Source organism: Aquarana catesbeiana, linkage group LG05 (genome assembly GCF_042186555.1).
Source record: "Aquarana catesbeiana isolate 2022-GZ linkage group LG05, ASM4218655v1, whole genome shotgun sequence".
Taxonomy (NCBI): Eukaryota; Metazoa; Chordata; class Amphibia; order Anura; family Ranidae; genus Aquarana; species Aquarana catesbeiana.
In genome coordinates this window covers 228,616,207-228,640,913 of record NC_133328.1, presented here as the reverse complement: position 1 = coordinate 228,640,913, position 24,707 = coordinate 228,616,207, and the positions used below count along the sequence as shown (strand labels likewise).

General features: G+C 40.8%; 1 protein-coding gene across 1 annotated transcript in view; it reads left to right on the top strand.

The window, feature by feature from the left end:
* SPMIP7 (sperm microtubule inner protein 7) overlaps positions 1 to 24,707 on the top strand; it is a 136,405-nt gene that overhangs the window by 63,104 nt on the left and 48,594 nt on the right. Inside the window, exons 5-7 of the mRNA XM_073630618.1 lie at positions 6,778 to 6,845; positions 10,196 to 10,237; positions 11,550 to 11,657. Of these exons, the coding sequence (XP_073486719.1) occupies positions 6,778 to 6,845; positions 10,196 to 10,237; positions 11,550 to 11,657 (218 nt within the window). The remainder of the gene's footprint in view (positions 1 to 6,777; positions 6,846 to 10,195; positions 10,238 to 11,549; positions 11,658 to 24,707) is intronic.

Sequence of the window (24,707 nt, the reverse complement as noted above, 5' to 3'; positions counted from 1 at the left end):
CAAATCCGACAGACAAAGTGCCACGCATGCTCAGAATAAATAAAGAGATGAAAGCTATTGGCCACTGCCCTGTTTATAGTCCCGACGTACGTGTTTTACGTCACTGCGTTCAGAATGATTGGATTTTCCGACAACTTTGTGTGAATGTGTGTATGCAAGACAAGTTTGAGCCAACATCCGTCGGAAAAAAACCTAGGATTTTGTTGTCGGAATGTCCGAACAAAGTCCAACCGTGTGTACGGGGCATAAGAGTAGATTCACATTTAAGAGAGCGCAGTCCATTAAGGATCAACTTGTTTGCGGTGAATTTAAGAGAGAATTTCGTAATGATCCCTGCAAATCTAAGGGTATAAGGCATCTAAGGCTGCTTTTATCTGCGGGGCTTGTAACTATTGTAAGTACATGCTCACTCAGAAGGACCCCATTCTCCCAAACGGGAGAACCTTTCAACCCAAACACTTTGCCAACTGTAAGACGTTTGGTGTAATTTACCTACTGTATTGTGAGTGTGGCTGTATTTATTTCGGCAGACACATCAAGAGTATGCATATTTCCAATCCTGACCTACCACTTGGTCGTCACACAAAACTAATACACGGAGGAAAATTTCCAAAGATCAAATTTTTGAATCTGGATCGCATCCACCCTAGTCCAAGGGGGGGGCTGGAACAAAGTCCTCCTTCAAATGGAACTACGGTGAATCCATAATTTAAAAGCTACATGCTCGCCAGGCCTTAATGAAGCAACATGCTTCAAACCCTTTTTAGAGGGCTTTTCATCTGGAGTTATGGAGAAATAGAAATCTGATGCCCTATATTTAGCCTCCTGTTCACGTCTTCTATTTTCAATGTTATTGCTCTTTTTTTGCTATCCTTATTTCATTGCCTAAAAATTATCTTTATAGGTATGTGTCTTTCACAGTTTGATCTCTGTGTATTATTTGCTAACTCTCTATATCTTTTATTGTAGTTCTGGCCATGCCCCCTAGGGGGCAATGAACTGTTCCGTATTGGACACACAATATAAAATAGAGGTACTCGGTTATATTGCAATATGTATTTTGTAGCCCCACATTGTCTGGGTTGTCATGCATGGGGGGTTACCCCTTCCCCTTTATTGGTTTTGTTTCCGGGCAGGTGCTACAGTCACCCAGTATGCAAAGCCACCTGGGTTTCAACCCACGGCGGGCACCTGGAGAGCAGGGACCTTCCGATCATCTGCCCTCCATCTTGCTACTCCGGCACACATGCGCAGTCCGTTGGTGAAGCTTTGTGTGTCGGTGGGTTGCACGTGCATCTCCCTGTTATGCCATTTTGACATTGCGCATGCGCGATTGGGGTGGAGAGGTGCGCGCGCACCCCAGGAGGTCTTTAGGGAGGCAGACTTATGACACAACTGACACCAGTCAGCTGTGTCAATTAAGCAATCAGGGAGTAGGTATAAGCACACGGCAGTCCAGTTATGGTATCCGCTCCATAGTAGCTGGATGTCAGGACGCTTTGTGCTTTTCCAATCTCCCTGAAGGTAATGATTTATTTTAAACTTTAGAACTGATGTCCTAACTTCCATGTGTAGTTTATCTACTCACTATATTTAAGCAGCTCTGCTCTGCATATTTTAACTGATTGATATATCAGTGCATATATTTACTCAAGTCAATTGTTGCTTACTACATAGATACTGGTAAACCATACAATCTCTATACATACTAGCGTCCCCATTTTGGATTAACGCACTATTCAGGTACCAATATTCATGGCATTATTTATATTTTAGATCTATTAATAGGGCACATATATTTACTTTTTCATATATATTTCTTACACTTATCTTTTGCAGTTAGACTGTCCTCCCATTTGTTGGCCTCGGTGCTCCTCTCCACCTTGTCCTGGGGGATCCTTGTTTTGGGGAGGGGAGGCCCGTCATTCCTGGCATCCCGATGTCTGTCCAACTTAGAGGCATTTACCTCTGTGGGGTGATCAAAATCATTTTATGAGACACAATCTCTTTTTGTTTTTATATTATGGAATGTTTCATCTGTGACACCATTTCAGCACATGTAAGTGCATCTAATATACAAAAATGACACTTTTATGGATAAATATGTACTTTATGGAATAATGTTTATTGATATTGCATATCTTTAATAATATTATAGATGCACACGTGTGTTTCTTGGAGAATACCCCTGAGGAAAGAATCTAATTGAAACATGTCAGGTTATGGATCACATTTGACCGTGTGCTGCTACATTGGTGTTTTCTACACAGTTTTGTATACATTCCAACCATTTGTCCCAAGTGACCATGCTTTTAAAGTGTTTTGTCAAATAAATATTTTGTAATACTATAAACACTTTGTCATACTTTTTTTGTATAGATATCAATGCCTTTAAAGTCCGTTTAGGGGTACTTATTTTTTTAGTTTACAATTTCTGGATGTGGCATTATATCTATGTGAACACAATTGCCGACCTTCCTATTTTTCTCCTACTGATGACAAGCACTTTACAACTAAACAAACACCACACCCTGAGGCATTGTTAACTCTCACTGATGCAGGGCCTGGGACACATTCTACCCCCACTAGCTACAACCCAGCCCCCCAAAAGTCTGAAGAACAGTAGATTGGCCCTTTGTTTGGAAAGTTTGCAGACCCCTGCACTAGATGATTGGGTTCCCTTTGTTCCTAGTGATAATGATCCTTCAGGATCAGACCAGAGCTGGAGGAAAATATGTTTATTTGGGCAGAACACCCAGCAGAGTAAATAACAGTGACAAAATATCTGTAAACAATAGCAAATTGCAGTTTTAATAACAATTCTCAAAAGAGATATTATCAAACCTAATTTTACAGGGGTCTCAAAGGGGCAAAGTTTGCACCTCCTAGCTCGTGACTTATGGGGAGCCCTAAATATGGGATATATACGAGGGGTCTTCAAAACGTTTCCACACTGTTTTATATTTAACTGCTTCAGCTCTCCCAATGTCAAATGACGGTGGGGCGGTGCGGTTCTCGTTCTAGAACGCCATCATATGACGGCGTCCCAGAACGCCCGCTCTCGCGCGCCTGCGGGGGCATGCAGCGTGGCTATCAGGGGCGTGCCGTGTTTCTAGGACACGGCATGGCCTCGATCTCTGTAAAGAGCTGCGTCCGCGGCTCTTTAACCATGTGATCAGCTGTGTCCAATCACAGCCGGTCACATGTAAACACGGAGATGCCGGGAATCGTCTCTCCTCACCGCACACTGACAGAGTGTGTGGCGAGGAGAGCTGATCAGCGGCATCTCCACGCAGAGGGATATATAGGAATATAATCAGGGCACTGATCATCAGTGTCCTGATTACAATATAGAAATACAGTGTCACCAATCAGTGCCCACCATTGCCCAACAATGCCAGCAATCAGTGCCCACCAGTGGCAGCAATCAGTGCCCACAATTGCCATCAAATAGTTCCCATTAGCGATGTCAGTCAGTGCTTGCAATCACCCATCAATGCCCATCAGTACCGCCTATCAGCGACGCGTAACAGTACCCATCAGTGCCCCCTGTCAGTGCTCATCAGTGCCACCTATCAGTGCCTATAAGTGCGGCATATTATTGCCTCCTCATCAGTGCCACTAAATCAGTGCCCATAAGTGCCGCCTCATCAGTGCCCATAAGTGCCACCTCATCAATGCCCACCAGTTCAGCCTATCAGTGCCCATCAGTGCCGCCTCATCAGCGCACATCAGTGAAGGTGAAAAATTATTTAGTTACAAAATTTACTGACAGAAAAAAGTAAAAAACTTTTTTTTTTAAAATGTTTTTTTTTTTTTTATAAAAAATAAAAAACCCAGCAGTGATTACATACCACCAAAAGAAAGCTCTATTTGTGTGAAGAAAAGGATAAAAAAACTGTTTGGGTACAGTGTAGCACGACTGCGTAATTGTCATTCAAAGTGCGACAGCACTGAAAGCTGAAAAATGGCTCGGCAGGAAGGGGGTGTAAGTGCCTTGTAGGCTAATGGTTAATAGAGTTAAAAAAGTGTGGAAACTTTTTGCTAAACCCTCATACATTCAGGAGCTAAAAGTCACAGCCCCCCCTATCCCCTCCTTCCGACCAATGGTTTACCTGTTGGAGCCCAAAACTGCATTGGAGTTTTTGTATTTCCAATGAAAAGGCAAGTAGATTCAAACAAATCCTTTGGGGTGATACTGTCTTTTTGAATAGAGAAGCAGCAAAGATATTGACCATGTCCTCTCACCACTCAGCGTGCAGTCTCCTTCCTCCTGTGGGTGTCTGGAACACTAGATGAACAATTAGTTTGCCTCTTGCAGTCTCTGAGGGTGATGGTATGGTAGGGGCTCTGATCACTGTTGCAAACCTGGACAAAACTAAATATGGTCTGGGTGCAGCTTTCTGGGTCCCTGCAGGAACAGCAGCCTCTGAATAGGTACAGCAGCGCAGCCCTGATCACACAACATGATATCATACCAGTGCTCAGCAGTGTTAGAAACAGGCTTCACACAGCACACTTCTTTCTCTCCATGTGGAGAAACTGACCTAGAGCCCAGGATTTGCAGTCCTTTTCCTCCTTTCAGCAACACGTATTTCCCTCTGGGACTTGTGGTTCCACACAGTATCTTCCTGGACAGGGGCTGACTTCTTTGAACTTCCTTTCCCATCTAGCCTCTCTTGCCCAATCATTCAATGGGCATTCTCCTCCCTTGTTGCTGTCTTGTGATGTCCCGTGCAGTGGGTGGGCTCTCCTTCATGGCTGCAAACATCCTCCTCAGTGTCCTTCCTCCCTTGTCTTCTGTCCCAGCATGGCTGCTCTGTTCACTCACAATCAATGAGAGAAGGAGATGTCAACTGCAGCAGGTAGTTGTGTGACAGGCCGGGCCATGCAGCTGCTGGGACAATGGCACTGCAACCGGAACACATATATTCTACATATACTACATATATTCCTCAAAAGCCACAAAGCGTTTCAATCCACATTGCCATCACTATAGGTTGACTTGTGTACAACCAGCCTGTCAGGTTTACAGCCAGCAACACTGATAATTGTATTCTGCCTGTAGGGAAGGCTCCCCATCGGCAGAATACAATAGTTCAGCGGGAGTGAATCCACCATCTCCTTTGAATATGTGGATGGGGGAATTGTTTCATTTTTTTTCGTTCAACCCATTGGTTGAACGAAAAAAAAAAATGGATCATGTATGGCCTGCCTTAATATTTCTGGATAATGAGTTTGTAAACAATGAGTCACTAAGCCCTGAAAACTGAACTGAAAACTACAGGTTTGAAGCAGACCTGTAGCCAACAGTAAGGTATACAAAAGACCCAAACCTCTTTCGATACAAAGTATTTCGAGAGATTGATGTCAGGGCACTGTTCAGACAGAGATAGTCACTGGCTGGTACTTTCTGAATAATCTCCTGACAGTAGTCCCACAGATCCACTGGAAGACACTATTGGGGTTATATACTAAAGGCAAATCCACTTTGCACTACAAGTGCAAAATACAAGTGCAAAGTGCACTTGAAATTGCACTGAAAGTGCACTTGGAAGTGCAGTCACTGTAGATCCGAGGGGGACATGCAAGGAGAATAAAAAACAGCATTTTAGCTTGCACATGTGGATAATAAAATCAGCAGAGCTTCCTCTCATTTCAGATCTACCCCTCAGATTTACAGCGACTGCACTTCCAAGTGCACTTTCAGTGCAATTTCAAGTGTACTTGTAGTGCAAAGTGGATTTGCCTTTCGTACATAACCCCCACGTGACCAGTAAGCCGACAACAGTCACATGGCAGGATCCAGATATGATCCAGAATCATCACATTACAAAAGTAATATTTACAGGTATATGACTATGTTTAAATTGCAACGAGGAAGGATTGTATGTATATAGTTTTGCCTATAATTCTACTTCGACTGACCTGCAGCTTTTCATGTATGCCAGGGACAATTAAATATCCCCTCCGAAGAGAGCATGGAAACTGCTGTATTCGGTGTTTTTCTACAGTCACGCTGTGCGGCACCACAATTCTTTTGTGTAAGCAAGGAAGAAAAGAATGAGAATTAATTTTTAAAGAGCATCTGTCAGCTTAGGGATAACATGAGCGCACAGACAGTATCTAAATTGCTGTCTGCTTGGGAAAGTAAAAAAAGAAATTTTGCTTTTACCTAATTTGTTAGCTAAACCTAAAAAAGAAAATATATGAAACTTGACAAAATGGTTGACAAAATGATTTCTGCTTGGACTTTGGTGTTCATTTGAAGAATGGCCAAATGTAAAAATTGTTGTTGTATTGGACAATTTATGCACATGACAGGTATGAATGTAATGCTCACTATTTTGTATGGCTGTGCAAGAAATAGTAATAATTTAAACCCAGGGTTTTCACTGTTCCTGGGATTTATCATTCTAATAAAATGTCAATGTTTCATGCCCAACCCTCTTGGCTATTTATCTGCAAGATTTCCTCTTATTTCTTCTTCCAGGAACAGTGATAGCCAAGATAATATTTTTTTAGTAGAACTGGGAAATGTTTTTGCCTCTGTCAAGCTTCTATTGTTGTTCGTATTAGCTCTGAGATTTCCTGTACTTCATATCATAGACAGTGGTAGCTGGGACAAGAATTGATTAAAATCTTCCCAATAAGGATCCACACAGCATAAAGTGCCTTCCCTGTTATATCCTAATCTAAATAAAGAATTATTTAAAGCACTTCGATGTAACTTATTCTATTCTATAATCATGAGTTAAAATCTTAATCATTTTCCAGGTGACAGGTGGAATGTGGGACAGATTTCAAACAAGGGTGTTTCATGGTCAAAAAAAACCTCTGACATTGTAAGTTTAACTTTAAATCCATAGTATCATGTTAATCTATTATATTTATTTTACAGATATTAACTTTAGATTAATGCAATTACATTCAAATTTTGAAAAAAACAATAAATGATGTGTGGCAATAGTGAGAGGAATAGTGAGCACAGCAATAGTGAGAGAAGGCTTTTAAAATGTCTCCTATGTAAATTTTGGATATCTGATTTTTTTGGCCACTTTACACAAATTAATGTCCTGTAATTTTTTTTAACTAAATTCTTTCTTTAAGTGCATTTTAATACATACAATACTGAAAATAGAAATAAATTAAAAAAAAAACTGAAGTGTAGCTTTTGGCAACTGCAGAATGACTGAGCCCTTCATGAAAATTCTTAAACCACTGAGGGCCACAAGGAAGATGAAAGTTGCACATGTGGTCCATAACAAATAATACTTTGATTTTAACATAGTATTCAAGGCCACAAAAAAGTCATTCGTTTTTTGTGAAAATTGTTGGCATATTTACCGTAATTTTCCTTTCCTGCAATGTTAACGAGTTTTACAATTGCTGGACTTCCTCGTGTTTGCCTACTACAGATCGTATCATGCAATGCCAAAAAACAAACAAGCAGGGGAACACTTAGAAGTACTGCTGAGAAAGGAATTTAATGGTTAACCACTGTAGAAAAAGGAACCAAATCCCTCTGATGCAGCCAAAGAAAATTCAACTCTCTAATGACAATTTAAGGTACTAGCTGTGCTCCAAGTAGGTGCTTTGCAGGCTACCTCTGCTCAGACCTATGCATCAGAAGCCCATGAGACTGCTATACCTCTTGTTGAATGTGCTCTGACTTCTGAAGGAGGAGGAAGGCACAAGAACTTGTAGGTAATTTGGATGGTCTTGACAACCGAAGAAGAATTTATTCTTGGAGAAACTGCCAAACCCTTCTTTAAACCTTCTGAAAATCTTTGGTTCATTCCAGATAGGCCGATAAGGAAAGAACCAAGTCTAACTTCTTCCATTTTCAACTGCTTTTTTGGACACAAAGGCCAGAAGAATGGATTCCCAATTTAAATAAAAAAGATTTGAGACCTGGTGTAGAAAATCCAGAACTGGCCTCAGAATGTCTCTCTCTGCTAGAAAAATATAATATGGTTCTTTAATAAAAAAATGCACATAACTCCGAGAGTCTACTAGCAGAGGCAATAGCTTTGAAAAACACTGCCCTTAAAGGAGAAGTATAGCAAAATCTGAGAACTGAGTGATCAGCAGTGTTTGATCACTCAGCTCTCAGTGTAAACCTGGCAGGGGACAGATGCAGCATCAAACCACCTGGGTGAGTATAAATCTTCATTTTTTTCAAAAGTCCCATTTTGGAAAAAAAAAAGCTCTGACCGATGGCCTCCTAAAATGTCCCACCAAAGGATGAAAAGCCCATTTCTTATTAGTCATGGCTGATAAAGTGGAGACCTCCATCCTCCCTAATAAATTGTGTACCATGCCTTCATCCAAGCTCTTCTGTAGCAAATCTTGAATGTTTGATTTCAAAGAAGAAAGCAGGTTCCAGTGCTCCTCTGAGGGACTCTGTGAAAAACATAATGGTAGTTGGAATTTGATTAGATTATTTCTGAGATGGCAAAAAAGTTTCAATGACATGATCAGATAACGCAAACTATCTCAACAATCTCTTCTCAACCTTTAGGCCATTAAGTTTCCGTTTGGGTAAAAGGCCCCATCATGGATTAGGAAATCCCAATAGCCTAATAGCAGAATCTGCAGATCCAGCTTCATTCTTCATAATAATCCCTTCTCCAAAAACATGGCCTTCTCGGTTGATACTGGAGATTCACTATTGCCTGGATTCCCTCCTGCTGGATTTTGAGTAGGACTAGAAGAGTTAGGGGGGGACGGTGGAAAAATATGCACCAGGCAATTGAGGGACCACTTGTTGTGGTCTACAAATCTTCTACTCAAACTGTCCTCCACAACATTCTGAATCCCTGGGAGGTACAAAGTTGTCAAGGATAGAATATTCTGATGTGCGCACTGAAAGATCTGAGATCTGACTATAGCCAGGGGGACTATAAGTGGAAGTTGGAGTGAAATTCCTGGAGACAGATCGTGGGAATCCAGCCACCATCTCAGAGATTGGACATGACAATTCTCTGAATCAAAGAATATACAGGGGACTTGCAGGGGATCAAAAACACACTCTAGTGCAATTTTGTATGTGTCTGTTCACATGCACTTTTTCGGTGTATTGTTTTTGCATACTGCACCACGTGCGCAAAAAAAAAATACTTCAGCTGTGGAAATGACATACATGCGCAGTGAGAGACCTTTTGACTGACTTTTATTCCTCCTTGGGCTTTTCCTTCTGTCAAAACAGGGAGCGCTCTTTTAGAAAAAAAAGCTGGTGAAAATTTATGAAGATAATACTACCTTTTCCTAACATCCATTAGTGCTTTAGCTGCCAAAGAAGGACTCGTAGCAGCTCTGAAAAGGAAATTCAGACAGAAATATAATTAACCAAAGCATCCAGGACAGTCAAGCTATATCCCTATGCTGTCCCAACTCACAAGAGAAAAGCAGTGAGCACAGTGGGAGCCAGACAGAGCAGGAATAGGAAGCCTGAGAGCGAGTTTGAGGACAGGCAGCAGCTGCAGAGCTGGGAGACAAAGGAGATCCACCCCTAATCCACTGCAGTGAGTCGTATTGCCATGGGTTCAAGAAGGCTAGGAAGCCCACACCCCACTACATGATGTGATACATGAATGAAGAGCTGCTGTGTTAGATGCTGACCATCAGATGCTGGAGCATCCTAAGCAGGCCAGGAGGGAAGGTATTGTACAAGAAGGAAGAGGAAAAACAAATAACTATCCAGCAATAGGATTATACAGCCAGCCAGAGTAGCAGTAGTTTATACAGCTATCACCATATATCCCAAACTGTAGTTAACAGAGCCACCCGCCACCCGCAGCAGTAGTTTTTATTAAAAGATCCTGAAGGCATAAAAGCAACTCGAGCACCATGGGTACCCAGCATATGGAAGATTTACAACCCAAACAGTCCTCTTGTCCATGAAAGGCTGAATCTGGGAAGGAGGAAAAGGTATGGGGAATCCAAAAAGACGTGTTGAAGCGAGGGCGGAAAAAGAACAGTAGGGTCCAGGTTTTAATTTAAAAAACTAGCTTGAGATGGTCCTGGAGAAGTCAGGAGGGTGTATTTAACTTATAGTAGGCTGACACGAAGAGGTCCAGAAAAATATTTATAATTCTATTTCTTTTTTTTTTTTAGGAATGTAATGATTTATCTATTTTTTAATTTACTGTAGTCATAAAACAAATTAACCTTATTTTCTTCTTTATTTCAGTATATCTCCATATCCTCGTATGGATCATATTCCAGGTTATTGGTATGTTTTTGTAGAATTCAGTTTGCAGAACATTTGTTTTCAGCATCAGCACCTACAGCACCCAAAACAAATGAGATCATGCGCTGAAGCATTTTCTTCACCTCTAATTTGCTTGTCATATTTAAGTGAAATTAAAGTCCACAAAACTTACATCTGCTTTATTGGGCTAATGTTCCTCGCCATCACTGGCATCTTCTCGGCTTCTTATGCTCCGCAGCTCAGTTTACATTCTACAGATAACTGCAAACAAGCATGTAGGTTTATTTTTTCGCAAAAGATACGTTGTATGTCTCTTCTGCAATAAAGAGCCTACTTGCTCCCAGTTTTTTTTAAGACTTTAGTTCCTCTTTAACCACTTCAGCCCCAGAAGATTTGGCTGCTCAATGACCAGGCCATTTTTTGCAATACACGTGGTCGTGCAGCATTGTACCCAAACAAAATTGACGTCCTTTTTTTCCCACAAATAGAGCTTTCTTTTGGTGGTATTTGATCATCTCTGCATTTTTTATTTTTTGTGCTATAAACAAAAAAGAGCGATAATTTTGAAAAAAACACAATATTTTGTACTTTTTGCTATAATAAATATCCCCAATTTATTTTTTAAAAAAGCTAATTTTTTCCTCAGTTTATATGTATTATTCTGCATATTTTTGGTAATAAAAATCATAATAAGCTTATATTGATTGGTTTGCGCAAAAGTTATAGCATCTACAAAATAGGGGAAAGATTTATGGCATTTTTATTATTTTATTTTTTTTTTTTACTAGTAATGGCGTTGTTCAGCGATTTTTTTTATCGAGACTGCGACAGTATGGCGGACAGATCCGACACTTTTGACACATTTTTGGGACCATTGGCATTTATACAGCAATCAGTGCTATAAAAATGCACCGATTACTGTATAAATGTCACTGGCAGGAAAGGGGTTAACACTAGGGGGCGATAAAGGGGTTAACTCTGTGCCCTAGAGAGTGATTCTAACTGTGGGGGGAGGGGACTGACTGGGTGAGGAGACCGATCAGTGTTCATACTTAGTATGAACAACAGATCGCTCTCCTCATCCCTGACAGCACGGAGATCTTTCTGTTTACATTGACAGATCTCCGTTCTGTCTCTGTCACATGCGATGACTGACATCGCAATAGTGTGAACCCAGTCTTATATTTATACACCCTCTACAATAACTGTAACAGGAAAATGGTGTTATTGCTATATGAAAGAAGATTGTTAGTGCAACATCTATGTGACTGCATACTGTATCTATTTCGGTGACTTTGGGATTAACTGTTGTTTTTTTATTTTATCCAAACAGTGGTTTTACTGGCTCTGTGAATACCGAAGACATTGACAATCCCCGGGAGGTCTTCACACCTTTTACTAAAATTCGAACATTGCAGCCTCGATATACAGAAACAGCACAGTATGTATTTTTGCTCTCCTTCTGATTTTGTGTAATGATTGCTACTGAAGAGTTCAATTATACATTAAAACATGTTGTTTTTCAGTGTACTTGTTAGCCTATACCTGTATGCCTTAAAATGTAATATGATAAACCCCTGACAGCTTGTGGTAATAATTGTTCAAATTAACCATATACAGTAACAAATGGATACCTGAAAGAGTTCAGGAAACACCATTCAAGAGGAACTGCAGTCTGCTCAAGTAATGCATAAAAAAAAACAGGTTGCGATTTTGAAGCTTCCCTCCAACCACTTTGCATATTATTCTATATATATACTGTGATTCTGTACTTACCAAATATGCTGCAGAAATCTCCCTGCACTGAGTCTGGCTGCAGCTATTTTAACTGTGGGCAGCTGCCTGTTCGACTTCCTGGATTCACACACACACAGAGGCACACCTCCAGCTCTTCAGCTCTCATTGGACCTCCCATGACTCACCCCCCCTCGCTACCTGGCAAACTCTCACGAGAGTGAGAGAAAGAGCTGTGCGTGATGTCATAAGCTTAGGCTAATTACCAGACAAGAATCGGGAAGTGGGCTATATGGCAGAAAAAAAATGTTTTACTATCCAAAGTTAAAAAAACAAGGGCAGAAGATTTAATCGATGGAAAGTTGAAAAAATGACTGAAGGTCCACTTTCAGTAAGTAAAGCCTTTCAAAACGAATACATGCCAGCAGGTTCCTTGTCATATCTGTACAGTGAAATGCAGTTGGTCTCTCTGGAAAATGGATAAGTCGGTTTACCTATTCCAAACTCTTGAGCACAATCATTTTTTAAGACTATACAAGGCTGCCTGTAGACATTAAATAATTGTGTCCTTATCTAGCCATTAATGATTACATATGTCTGTGAACATTCCCCCGATTTATTATAGGAGTAGTGTATGTTCACTTTGCAAATTGGATTTTCAATTTTAATAGGCTTAGTGAACATGGGGAAGCTTTTCACATGATTGGTTGTTCTTTGCAAAGTGGATTTTCACCACATTAACTAAGCTAAGTAAAAATTATTTTGCAAAGTAAAAAGGCACTAATCCATTATGTTGTGGTTGTTGAGGTGCTTATCTAATAGTTTTTTTGAAACTATCAATGCCCCCTGCTGAGACCACCACCTTGGAAGGGAATTCCACATCCTTGCCGCTCTTACAGTAAAGAACCCTCTACGCAGTTTAAGGTTAAACCTTTTTTCTTCTCATTTTAATGAGTGGCCACGAGCCTTGTTAAACTCCCTTCCGCAATAAAGTTTTATCCCTATTGTGGGGTCACCAGTATGGTATTTGTAAATTGAAATCATATCCCCTCTCAAGCATCTCTTCTCCAGAGAGAATAAGTTCAGTGCTCATAACCTTTCTTCATAACTAATGTCCTCCAGACCCTTTATTAGTTTTGTTGCCCTTCTTTGTAGATCTGGTCATATGCACTGCTCTATGTACACTACAAATCCCATAGTATTAGTGTCCAACTGAATAGGTGCAAAGTGAGTGTGCTGCCTACCTACAAGGAGATGCTGCCCTTTGCACCTCCTCAGTAAGGTTGGCTATTATGGTACAAAATGCACCATGTTGTGTCAGACAGAACACTCACTGACTTTTTTAATATTTATAGATTAAAAAAAAAAGTTCCGACACACAAAGTTTGAGAGCTTGCTATAAAATTTTCCGACAACAAAATCCGTTGTCGGAAATTCCGACCGTGTGTACACAAATCCGACGCACAAAGTGCCACGCATGCTCAGAATAAATTAAGAGACGAAAGTTATTGGCTACTGCCCCGTTTATAGTACGTGTTTTACGTCACCGCGTTTAGAACGATCGGATTTTTCGACAACTTTGTGTAACCGTGTGTATGCAAGACAAGTTTGAGCCAACATCCGTCGGAAAAAATCCATGGATTTTATTGTCGGAATGTCCGATCAATGTCCGACCGTGTGTACAGGGCATAACTGTGTTCACATGTGCTTCATTTTCACGTAATCACAGAATTAATAAAAACAATCAACTGAAAAATTACCAGCCAGGAATACACTGACATTCACATCTGAGCAGGTGCGAGAAGGCGTGCAATTGCACACCTTCCTGCACTGGCAGAGGAAAAACACACTGCTGCTTAGGAGATACGCAGAGGTACACTAGAATGCGGGAAACCCTCAATCCACGCACGTTTCGTGCACCTCATTCAAATCACACCTTGCGATCTGCAGTGGGTGTCAGTGCTATCTTAATGACACCCCAAACAAAGGTTGCAAAACACAGTGTGTTTGCCTGCACCGGATTGCATTCACAAAATGACCATGTGAACCGTATGCAGTGCGGTTCCAAAATTGATGCATGCTTGACTTTGGTGCGATTTGAGCCCATTCAAAATGAATGGCCTTGATTGCACCGCAATCAACACAGTAAGCCTGGTTTCACACTATAGTTTGCATATGAATCATACAGGAACTGCACCGCATTCCTGTGCAATTCACATGCGATTCTGTGTGGTGTGATTTGAGCCCATTCATTTTGAATGGGCTGAATCGCACCAAAGAAATGCAGGCACCTTTGTTTGAAAACCAACCATACGATCTGGTTCAGACAAACACTGCATTTGCGACCTTCTTTTGGGGAGTTGTTCACTTTGAATTGACACCTGCAGCAGATCAAAAACACAGTGTGATTGCAATGCCGTGCGGGAAATGCTCAGGGATCGCAGCGTTTACTACACCACATATGTATGAACCAGGGGTAAAACAGGGCCAAGACATGCCACTGAGGGCAGCAGAAAGTCCAGCCTGGCTCTGGCATTGGCAGACATGTTGTGGTGCCAACTGCTGAATCAGTAAGGCGGTGAGCACCACAACAAGCTTGCCAGTGCCAGGCTGGACTGTCAGTAACACAAGCAATAGAAAACTCAGCTTAGCCTCAGTCAACTGTCAGTAGCACAAGCAATGCAAAATTTAGCCCAGCCGCACAGATCCCAACTGTCCCTAATTTTGAGGGACTGTCCCTGATTTGGACCAATGTCCCTCTTTCCCCCTCATTCTGGTCTGATCTATATAGTTTATCCAATTTCTAAATTGCTGTAATTGTAAATTTTAAAAGCCAATGTAAAGGAATAGTAGTGTTAAAAAAACCCTTGTGGCTTTAATTAACCTTTTTTTGGTCAATTCTCCTTTAACCACTTAAGGACCGAGCCTCTTTCTACAAGTTAACAACAGTTTTTTTTGCTAGAAAATTACTTAGAACCCCCAAACATTATATATTTTTTTCCAACACCTTATTTTCCAATACCGTATTTGCGCAGCGGTCTTACAAGCGCACTTTTTTTGGAAAAAATACTCTTTTTTGAATTAAAAAATAAGACAACTGTAAAGTTAGCCCAATTTTTTATTACGTGAAAGATAATGTTACGCCAAGTAAATTGATACCCAACATGTCACACTTCAAAATTGTGTCCGCTCGTGGAATGGCGACAAACATTTACCCTTAAAAATCTCCATAGGTGACATTTATAAAAAATTCTACAGGTTACATGTTTTAAGTTACAGAGGAGGTCTAGGGCTAGAATTATTGCTCTCACTCTACCGACTGCGGTGATACCTCACATGTGTGGTTTGAACACCATTTTCATATGCGGGTGCTACTCACATATGCGCTCGCTTCTGCACGCGAGTTCGTCGGGACGGGCACGTTTACATTTTTTTTTTTTATTATTCTTATTAATTTTACCTTCTATTTTTTATTTTTACACTGTTTAAAAAAAAAAAATAAATTGTGTCACTTTTATTCCTATTACAAGGAATGTAAACATCCCTTGTAATAGAAAAAAAACATGACAGGACCTCTTAAATATGAGATCTGGGGTAAAAAAAGACCTCAGGTCTCATATTTACACTAAAATGCAAAAAAAAAAAAAAATGTTGTCATTTAAAAAATTTTTTTTTAAAAATGGCCCTTTAAGAGCTATGGGCGGAAGTGACATTTTGACATCGCTGCCGCCCTGCAATGATATGGAGACGGGTGGGGGCCAACTTCCCCTCACTCGTCTCTATGTCGCCTCCGCCGCTGCCAACGGCTCCAGTAAGCGACGGAGGGCTCCGGATCGCGGCAGGGGGGGCCCTCTCCCTCCGCCGATAAAAGTGATCTTGTGGTGAACACGCCGCAGAGACCACTTTCATTTTAAACCAGACCGTTCACTGAATAAACTAGCTGCTGCCATAACAACGATACTCCTCTGCAAACAGCCGACGTATAACGACGGTGGGCGGTCCGGAAGTGGTTAAGGGTGTGTGGCAGGGGGCGTGTCCTATGCCTACATACATTTGCTAGTAGGTGTCCCTCATTCCCATATCAAAATGTTAGGAGGTATGCAGCCAGCCTCAATCACATACTTTGCCATTTGCCACAAAGAATCACAGACAGTCTCTCACTGACTCACGATTACCTAGTATAAACAGCAGAATGCCAGCAGCAGCACAGCAGTCTGAGCAGTGGTAAGTCTGAGGACACTCTCTGAGACTAGGCCAGAAGAGAAAGAGGGACATACCTGGACAAGACAGCAGCAGTTCATTCATGTGGGGGGCCGGGGCTTTAGGGGATGGCAATATTAGTAAACTGGGTAAACTACCCCATGGAAGTTGAGATTCGATTTGGATTCACACATAATCAAGTGCGGCTGACATCCTGTCAGATGATATCTCTTAGATGGACTACTCCAGCACAGGGGAGTCTGTGGGTAAAAGGGGCCAATCAATCATAAAAAAGAGCAGGGGGAGACAGGAAGTGGAGAAGGAAAGAAGGAGGAGGGGGAAAGAGATAAGACCAGAGAAAGAAAAAGGGGAGGACGAAAAGGGTAAGAACAGATCCCGGGGGAGAGGATCCTCTACATAGGAACTCTGATGGCACACGTTCTAAATGGTCAAGGGGATAGTAATGTTTCACCAAAGTCAGTTGAGAGATAGTGATCCACCCAAGGTTTCCACAAGCGTTCATATTTTTTGATCCTGTCTAATAAAACTGCTTCAAAAAATAAAATTGCTGAAGCTGATTGGTTTCTATGTAGAGCTGCACCAGATTTTGCGCCATGCAGTTTTAGTAAATAACCCCCAGTATGTTTGGGATTAAATTATTTTGTGTATTTCTGGAAAAACCTTTTAGCAGCTATTTCTTTTTCTCCCATCCTATATCTATAGGTAGCTTTTGTTTTGGACATGATCTGTCAGAACAACCAAATTTAACAACTGTTTAATTTGAGAGTCTTCCTAACAGGATATAATTTGAATACATTGTTTAGGTAGTCTTTAACACTGCATTACTGTAATAACAGTAATACAGTAAAAGTGTGATCACTATACATAAATGTATAATTATGTGTTTAAAAAAAATAAAGAAATCAAATGTTGCCATAGAATTGCTGAACATGGCCACAGTGATCAAGTGATCATTCTTTTAAAAACAGCATTAATAAAGGGGATGTATAGTATTTATACTAACATTTTTTTTCTTTTAGCATACAAAAAGTTGTTTTTTGTAAATATAAAAATATGTATATGAATGTTAAATGTTTAAATGTTTACTTGTAAATAAATATTTAATATAAACCATCAAAATTAGTACTAGTACAAAAACTGAGAAACGCTTACAAAGGATGAAGAAGAGGCTTGTGTTAAAATCAATTTTTTTTTTATTAATTTGTCTTTTATTTGCATTTTTTTTGTTAGAAATTTACAAACCAAGACAAGAACATTGCTATAAAACATAACATAATAGAAGGTAGCCCCCCTGATGTTTCTTCCCTCTTTTCTTCTCTCCCCTCTCCTTTACCTATTACCTCCCCTCCTTAAACATAAGCAGAGAGAAGAAAAAAAAAGGGAGAAGAGTGTATAGGGAGGGGGGAGGAGTGGTGAGGAGGATAGCCTACTTGCAATCTTTCAGTGCAAGTGTGTTATGTGCTTGTTATTAATTTGATAAGTGTCTATAAAAAGGAAGAAAAAAAAAAAGGGGGGGGGGAGTGTAAGGGTAACCTACTTACAATCTTTCAGTGCTACTGCGTTATGTGCTTCTTATTATTTTGATGAGTGTCTATGATAAGAAAAAAAAAGAGGGGAGGAGGAAAATTATTCCCCTCTAACTATTGTGCTCGTTAATTTTTCAATTTTCTTAGTGCTTATATGTGTCTACCAGTTTTCATTTTTATGTATATTATTTAAACCTAACGTGTTTAAAATGTGAGTTTTATTAGCATATCTCTCCTTTTCATCTCCATACCCCCTCCCGTAATAGAACTTAAGAATAAGAAAAAATAAAATAAAAGTGGGACAGAGGTATTATAGGGGGGTCCACCCCGTAATCAACATATAAGATTTGTTCAAGTACTTAATCTTAAAAATGTTGTAGTTCATTCCTCATTTATCTTCCTAATATCAGATATTCCTTTAAGAGGTATCTAAGCATTTGGCAATATCATCTAGTCCATTTTTTATCTCTATCTATCTCTTGGGCATAATATTTCCAGCCTTCCCATATTTTTTTCAAATTTCTCCTGTTGATTTCTGGTCTCATAGACCCACCTTTTCACCTCCATTATTGCGTCCACTTCCCTTTTCCATTCTGCTAGGGTAGGGCATGTAATCTGTTTCCAGTATCTGGGTACCAACCTCTTAGTTGCATTTAATAGATATGGTATAACACTATTTTTGTATGATTTTATGGATCCGATAGTCCCATGGAACAAGAAGTGCAATGGTCTTAGTTCTATAGATTTATTAGACGTTTTCTTGATCCATGGGGCTATTTCTTCCCAGAATACCCTAATCTTTGAGCCACCAGATGTGGAGGAAGGTGCCCCTGTCTTTACATCCCCTCCAACAGCAATGATCCGCGGTTGGGTATATCTGTGCTAATCGCGCCGAGGTCCGGTACCATCTGGCCAAAAATTTGTATGACATCTCCTGGATAGATGAGCTTACGGACGACGAGTACGTTACTTCTATTATTTTTTTTGTTTGTGATAGAGTAAATGTACATCCTAGTTCTTTTTCCCATTCTTTGATGAAATAAGGCATTGTAGTATTTTGTCCACGAAGCATTAGTTTGTACATTTGGGACAATAGATGATTAGGTTTTGACATCTTCATACACATGTTCTCGAATATAGTTAGGGAGTTCAGAGTCCTTACTTGGGGTTCTAGTTTGTTCAAAAAGTTTGGCATTTGATAGTATCTCCACCCTGCCATCACCATGTCCCCTTATGATGATACCAGTTCCGCTTGGGGAATAAGAACACCCAATGGGGCATACCTTAGACACATTGTATTCCCATCTGATTCCCATGGGCCTAACGTTCCCTTTTCCTCCCCAGGGGGGAACCATGGATAACCTCCCAATGAGGCCAATGGGGATGTTCTAGGAGCATATTTGCCAGTTTTGTTTATTCTATCCCACACTGCCAGTGTATTCCGCATTAGCGGGGATGTCATTTTTGGACAATCCCCTGGCCTTGGCTGGAATACATGGTGCTCCCGTTAAATTTCTACCTGCCATGTTTTTCTCTATCGAGACCCATGCTTTATTTGCGGAGTCATGGCACCAGTTTAAGATGCGTACTAAAGACATTGCTCTGTAATACAGTGCAATGTCTGGTAGCCCCACTCCTCCCTCCCCCTTACTTCTGCATAAGATGTCATATGTTATTCTGACATTTCCATCCTCCCATATAAAGGATCCTTTACGTATGTTTTTGAAAAATATTTGGGGAAGTGGTTTGGGTACAGTATACAGGATATATATTAGTCTAGGTATTACATTCATTTTAAGAGTGTTGATCCTGCCAAACCATGTTAGTGTATGTCCTTTCCATCTATGCAAGTCCTTTGTTATTTCCATGAGCAGGGAATTATAGTTTCGTTCATATATGAGTTTTGCATCTACAGTAATATGAACTCCTAAATAAAATAATGATTCCCTATTCCATATAAACGGGTAGCTATTTTGCAAAGATGTGGTTAATAATGGTGGCACATGGCTAAGTAATATTACTGATTTCTCTAAGTTTATTTTAAAGTTGGGGGGGAGGTCTTTTGTCGACCTCTCTCTGGTACCTGAAACCAGGGCTTGGGACGTTGTATTGGAATGTTTACATTGCTTATTCACCAAAGTCAGTTAGGGGGAGATCTAGTATTTCCAAAAACATTTTAAAATTGTCTTTAGTTCGAAGAAACGCTGTTTTCCCATCGCGTGAAACTATTAGACGGAAGGGAAATCCCCATCTATATCTGATGTCCGCCACCCGCATTACTTCCAATTATGGACGCACCATTGTGCGTTGCATTAAAGTGCGGCGTGATATGTCAGGGAATAAAGAAATTTGTGTCCCTTCATATTCAATCAAGGGTGTATATTGTACAATCCTCATTATAGTCTCCTTCACAGAATATTTATGGATTTTACATATCACATCCCTTGGCCTATCTTTGTTCTGACTTACAAAAGGTTTAGTGCGGTGGACTCTATCTATTTCCACATGTTCAGATGCGGCTGACCCCATGATCTGCGAAAAAAGCTTTTGGATTGTTACTAGCAAATCATTACTATTATATTTCTCAGGTAAGTCCCGAATCTGTATGTTCTGACGGCAGTCCCTGTTCTCAAAATCGTCCAGTTGATCCCTATAGGTATTCATCAAATCTTCTTGTTGTTTAATAATGTCGTGGACCTCCCCCACAGCCTGTGTAATCTCATCTTGGCCATTCTCCAATACTTCCACTCTATTTCCTACTGCCACTACCTCCTCCCTGAGTTCTTCCACTGCTTGTTTGCATGATCGCTCTACAGTGGCTATCAATTGTTGTATATCTGTTTTTGTGGTTAATGCTCTTTTAAGATCTTTAATGTCCCGGTCATCACAAATCCTTACTGACTCTGTCTCTGTATCATCTATGCAAAGTATATTTTGCTCCTCAGAGGCTGCTCACACCAGCTCAGCCAAGGGTAAAGATAGTATTATTCCCTCTGATGTATAATCTGTCTCTAGGGGTCCCTCCCCTGTTCTCATATGACCCTGGTCAGATCCCTTTGGGTCTATTAGGGAGGTGGCGGTTCCGCTTATGTCTGCCGGATCATCTCCTGGGGTCACCCCTCCGTTATGTGCCAAATGGCTTGCTCTGTCCTTTGGGGGCATTAATGAGTCTGTCCCCTGATCTGTTGGGGTATCTCCCAACTTTGGAAGCCCCTCTTTGCCCCTCTTTAGTTCGCTCCCCCTCCAACTCTCCTCCATACCTCTGGGGACCTGTGGGCTGCCCCTCTGCTTTGACTCCGCGTGCCCACCGCCTCTGCCTCCACTCCGCTCTCCTCCAGGCATCTGACTGCCTCGCCTGCCCACCGATGAGCTCCGGTTTTGCAAGCCTTGCACATGGGTGCTGTGAAGTGGGATCGGTGAACTGATCTGGCTTTCATATGGATTTCTCCGATCTCTGGGCTCCCGTACCTCCCCTCGCTGTTGCGCGCTGTCGCCGCTCCCCCAGTGCTGTCTCCTCTCTGAGGCGGCATGTATGCTCTCAGCCCGCCGGCCATGCTCCTGCTCCCTCCTCCAACCGGCCCGCCTGCGAGTGGTCATCTCCGCTTCTACTACCAGGACTTCGTCTCCGCTACTCACTGAAGCCCCTGGGTCTTTCGCCTGCTGTCGGCTGTTAGCCTCTAATTAAGCACAGCCGTCTCTCCGTATGCGGTGCGGGTGTGTGAGGGAGTTCTTACCTCACACGCCTACTCCTCCCATTGCATAGGCATGTTAAAATCAATTGTTAATGTATTTTTTCTTAAATTCTGAAATATTAATACAATAGAGCACAAATAACTAAGAATCCTTGTGAAATGCTGAAACTGAAAAGCAGAGAAAAGGCAAATTCTTCTGATGAACAAAACTAACTAACCCGTATTTGTAAAAGAGGCAACTAAATTGCACTTAAAAATGCAGGGTGAACATATTCTTTCACTTTATTTTCTGACCCTCCAATATTCTATGAAGAAATGCATTTTCGTATATAATTTTAATCAAAGCAGTTTAAGTTGCATTTACTTGCTTGGCCACAAGATGTCTCTATGTTATCACACATGGGAAAGGCTTGTCCAGTTTCAAACTTAAGGGAAATTACTGGCTTGAACGTTGATTTCTTTTCAACATAAAAAAAAAAAAAGAAATGCAATTGTAAACTTTTTCCATCTGTTAGGAGTAATACTTATAACATTCAAAAGTCTTGTAACTTCAATTAAAAATGTAGGTTTTTCTTTTCCCACCTACAGCACAATTGTGACCATGTCTATTTAAAGGCAATCTGTAAAAATGTTTTTTCTTCCTAAAGCCTAATTGAACCCTTTGTAATTACTACTGTAATGAAGTTAAGCTATTAGGTTCTTTACAGTTGCTAGGTGCTGCAGAAAGGATTAAAATACCCTGTTCTGACAGCATTTTAGAGAGTCGGACCACTGCCCACACACAAGGGTCAGTTTACTAAAACTAGAAAGTATAACATATGGTGTAGCTTTGCATAGAAACCAATCCGCTTACAGTTTTTTTTGTCAAAACCTAAATAATCAAGCTGAAGTTAGAAGCTGATTGGTTACCGTGCACAGCTGCACCAGATTTTGCACTCTCCAGTTTAGTAAAACAACCCCACTCCCATCCCCACACACTACTCCAATCAACAGTGATGTTTCTTTCTGGGCATTGTACTACTCCCCAACATGCTGTCAGCACAAGGTATTTTAACTCTTGCTGCAGCTCTTAGCACTTGAACAAAAAAAGTAGCATATTAACCACTTCAGCCCCGGAAGGATTTACCCCCTTCCTGACCAGAGCACTTTTTACAATTTGGCACTGCGTCGCTTTAACTGCTAATTGCGCGGTCATGCAATGCTGTACCCAAACGAAATTTGCATCCTTTTCTTCCCACAAATAGAGCTTTATTTTGATGGTATTTGATCACCTCTGCCGCTTTTATTTTTTGCGCTATAAACGGAAAAAGACCGAAAATTTTGAAAAAAAAATGATATTTTCTACTTTTTGTTATTAAAAAAATCCATTAAAATCAATTTTAGTCATACATTTAGGCCAAAATGTATTTGGCCACATGTCTTTGGTAAAAAAAATGTCAATAAGCGTATATTTATTGGTTTGCGCAAAAGTTATAGCGCCTACAAACTAGGGTACATTTTCTGGAATTTACACAGCTTTTAGTTTATGACTGTCTATGTCATTTCATGAGGTGCTAAAATGGCAGGGCAGTACAAAACCCCCCCAAATGACCCCATTTTGGAAAGTAGACACCCCAAGGAGAGGCATGCTGAGAGGCATGTTGAACCCATTGAATATTTACTTTTTTTGTCCCAAGTGATTGAATAATGACAAAAAAAAAAAAAAATTACAAAAAGTTGTCACTAAATGATATATTGCTCACACAGGCCATGGGCATATGTGGAATTGCACCCCAAAATACATTCAGCTGCTTCTCGTGAGTACGGGGATACCAAATGTGTGGGACTTTTTGGGAGCCTAGCCGCGTACGGGGCCCCGAAAACCAAGCACCGCCTTCAGGATTTCAAAGGGCATACATTTTTGATTTTACTCCTCACTACCTATCACAGTTTTGAAGGCCATAAAATGCCAAGATGACACAAACCCCCCCCCCAAATGACCCCATTTTGGAAAGTAAACACCCCAAGCTATTTGCTGAGAGGCATGTTGAGTTCATGGAATATTTTATATTTGGACACAAGTTGCGGGAAAGTGACAATTTTTTTTTTTTTTGCACAAAGTTGTCACTAAATGATATATTGCTCAAACATGCCATGGGCATATGTGGAATTACACCCCAAAATACATTCTGCTGCTTCTCCTGAGTACGGGGATACCACATGTGTGGGACTTTTTGGGAGCCTAGCCGCGTACGGGGACCCAAAAACCAAGCACCGCCTTCAGGATTTCTAAGGGCATAAATTTTTGATTTTACTCCTCACTACCTATCACAGTTTTGAAGGCCATAAAATGCCAAGATGGCACAAACCCCCCCCAAATGACCCCATTTTGGAAAGTAGACACCCCAAGCTATTTGCTGAGAGGCATGTTGAGTCCATGGAATATTTTATTTTTTGACACACTTTGCGGGAAAGTGACAATTTTTTTTTTTTGCACAAAGTTGTCACTAAATGATATATTGCTCAAACATGCCATGGGCATATGTGGAATTACACCCCAAAATACATTCTGCTGCTTCTCCTGAGTACGGGGATACCACATGAGTGGCACTTTTTGGGAGCCTAGCTTCATACGGGGCCCCGAAATCCAATCACCGCCTTCAGGATTTTTAAGAGCGTTAATTTTTGATTTCACTCCTTACTACCCATCACAGTTTTGAAGGCCATAAAATGCCAAGATAGCACAAAACCGCCCCAAAATGACCCCATTTTGGAAAGTAGACACCCCAAGCTATTTGCTGAGAGGCATGGTGAGTATTTTGCAGCTCTCATTTGTTTTTGAAAATGAAGAAAGACAAGAAAAACGTTTTTTTTTTTTCTTTTTTCAATTTTCAAACGTTTGTGACAAAAAGTGAGGTCTGCAAAATACTCACTATACCTCTCAGCAAATAGCTTTGGGTGTCTATTTTCCAAAATGGGGTCATTTGGGGGGGGTTTGTGCCATCTGGGCATTACATGGCCTCCGAAACTGTGATAGGCAGTGAAGAGTGAAATCAAAAATTTACGCCCTTAGAAAGCCTGAAGGCGGTGCTTGGTTTTTGGGGTCCCCTATGCGGTTAGGCTCCCAAAAAGTCTCACACATGTGGTATCCCCGTACTCAGGAGAGGCAACAGAATGTATTTTGGGGTGTAATTTCACATATTCCCATGGCATGTTTGAGCAATATATCATTTAGTGACAACTTTGTGCAAAAAAAAAAAAAAAAAAATTTGTCTTTTTCCCGCAACTTGTGTCACAATATAAAATATTCCATGGACTCGACATGCCTCTCAGCAAATA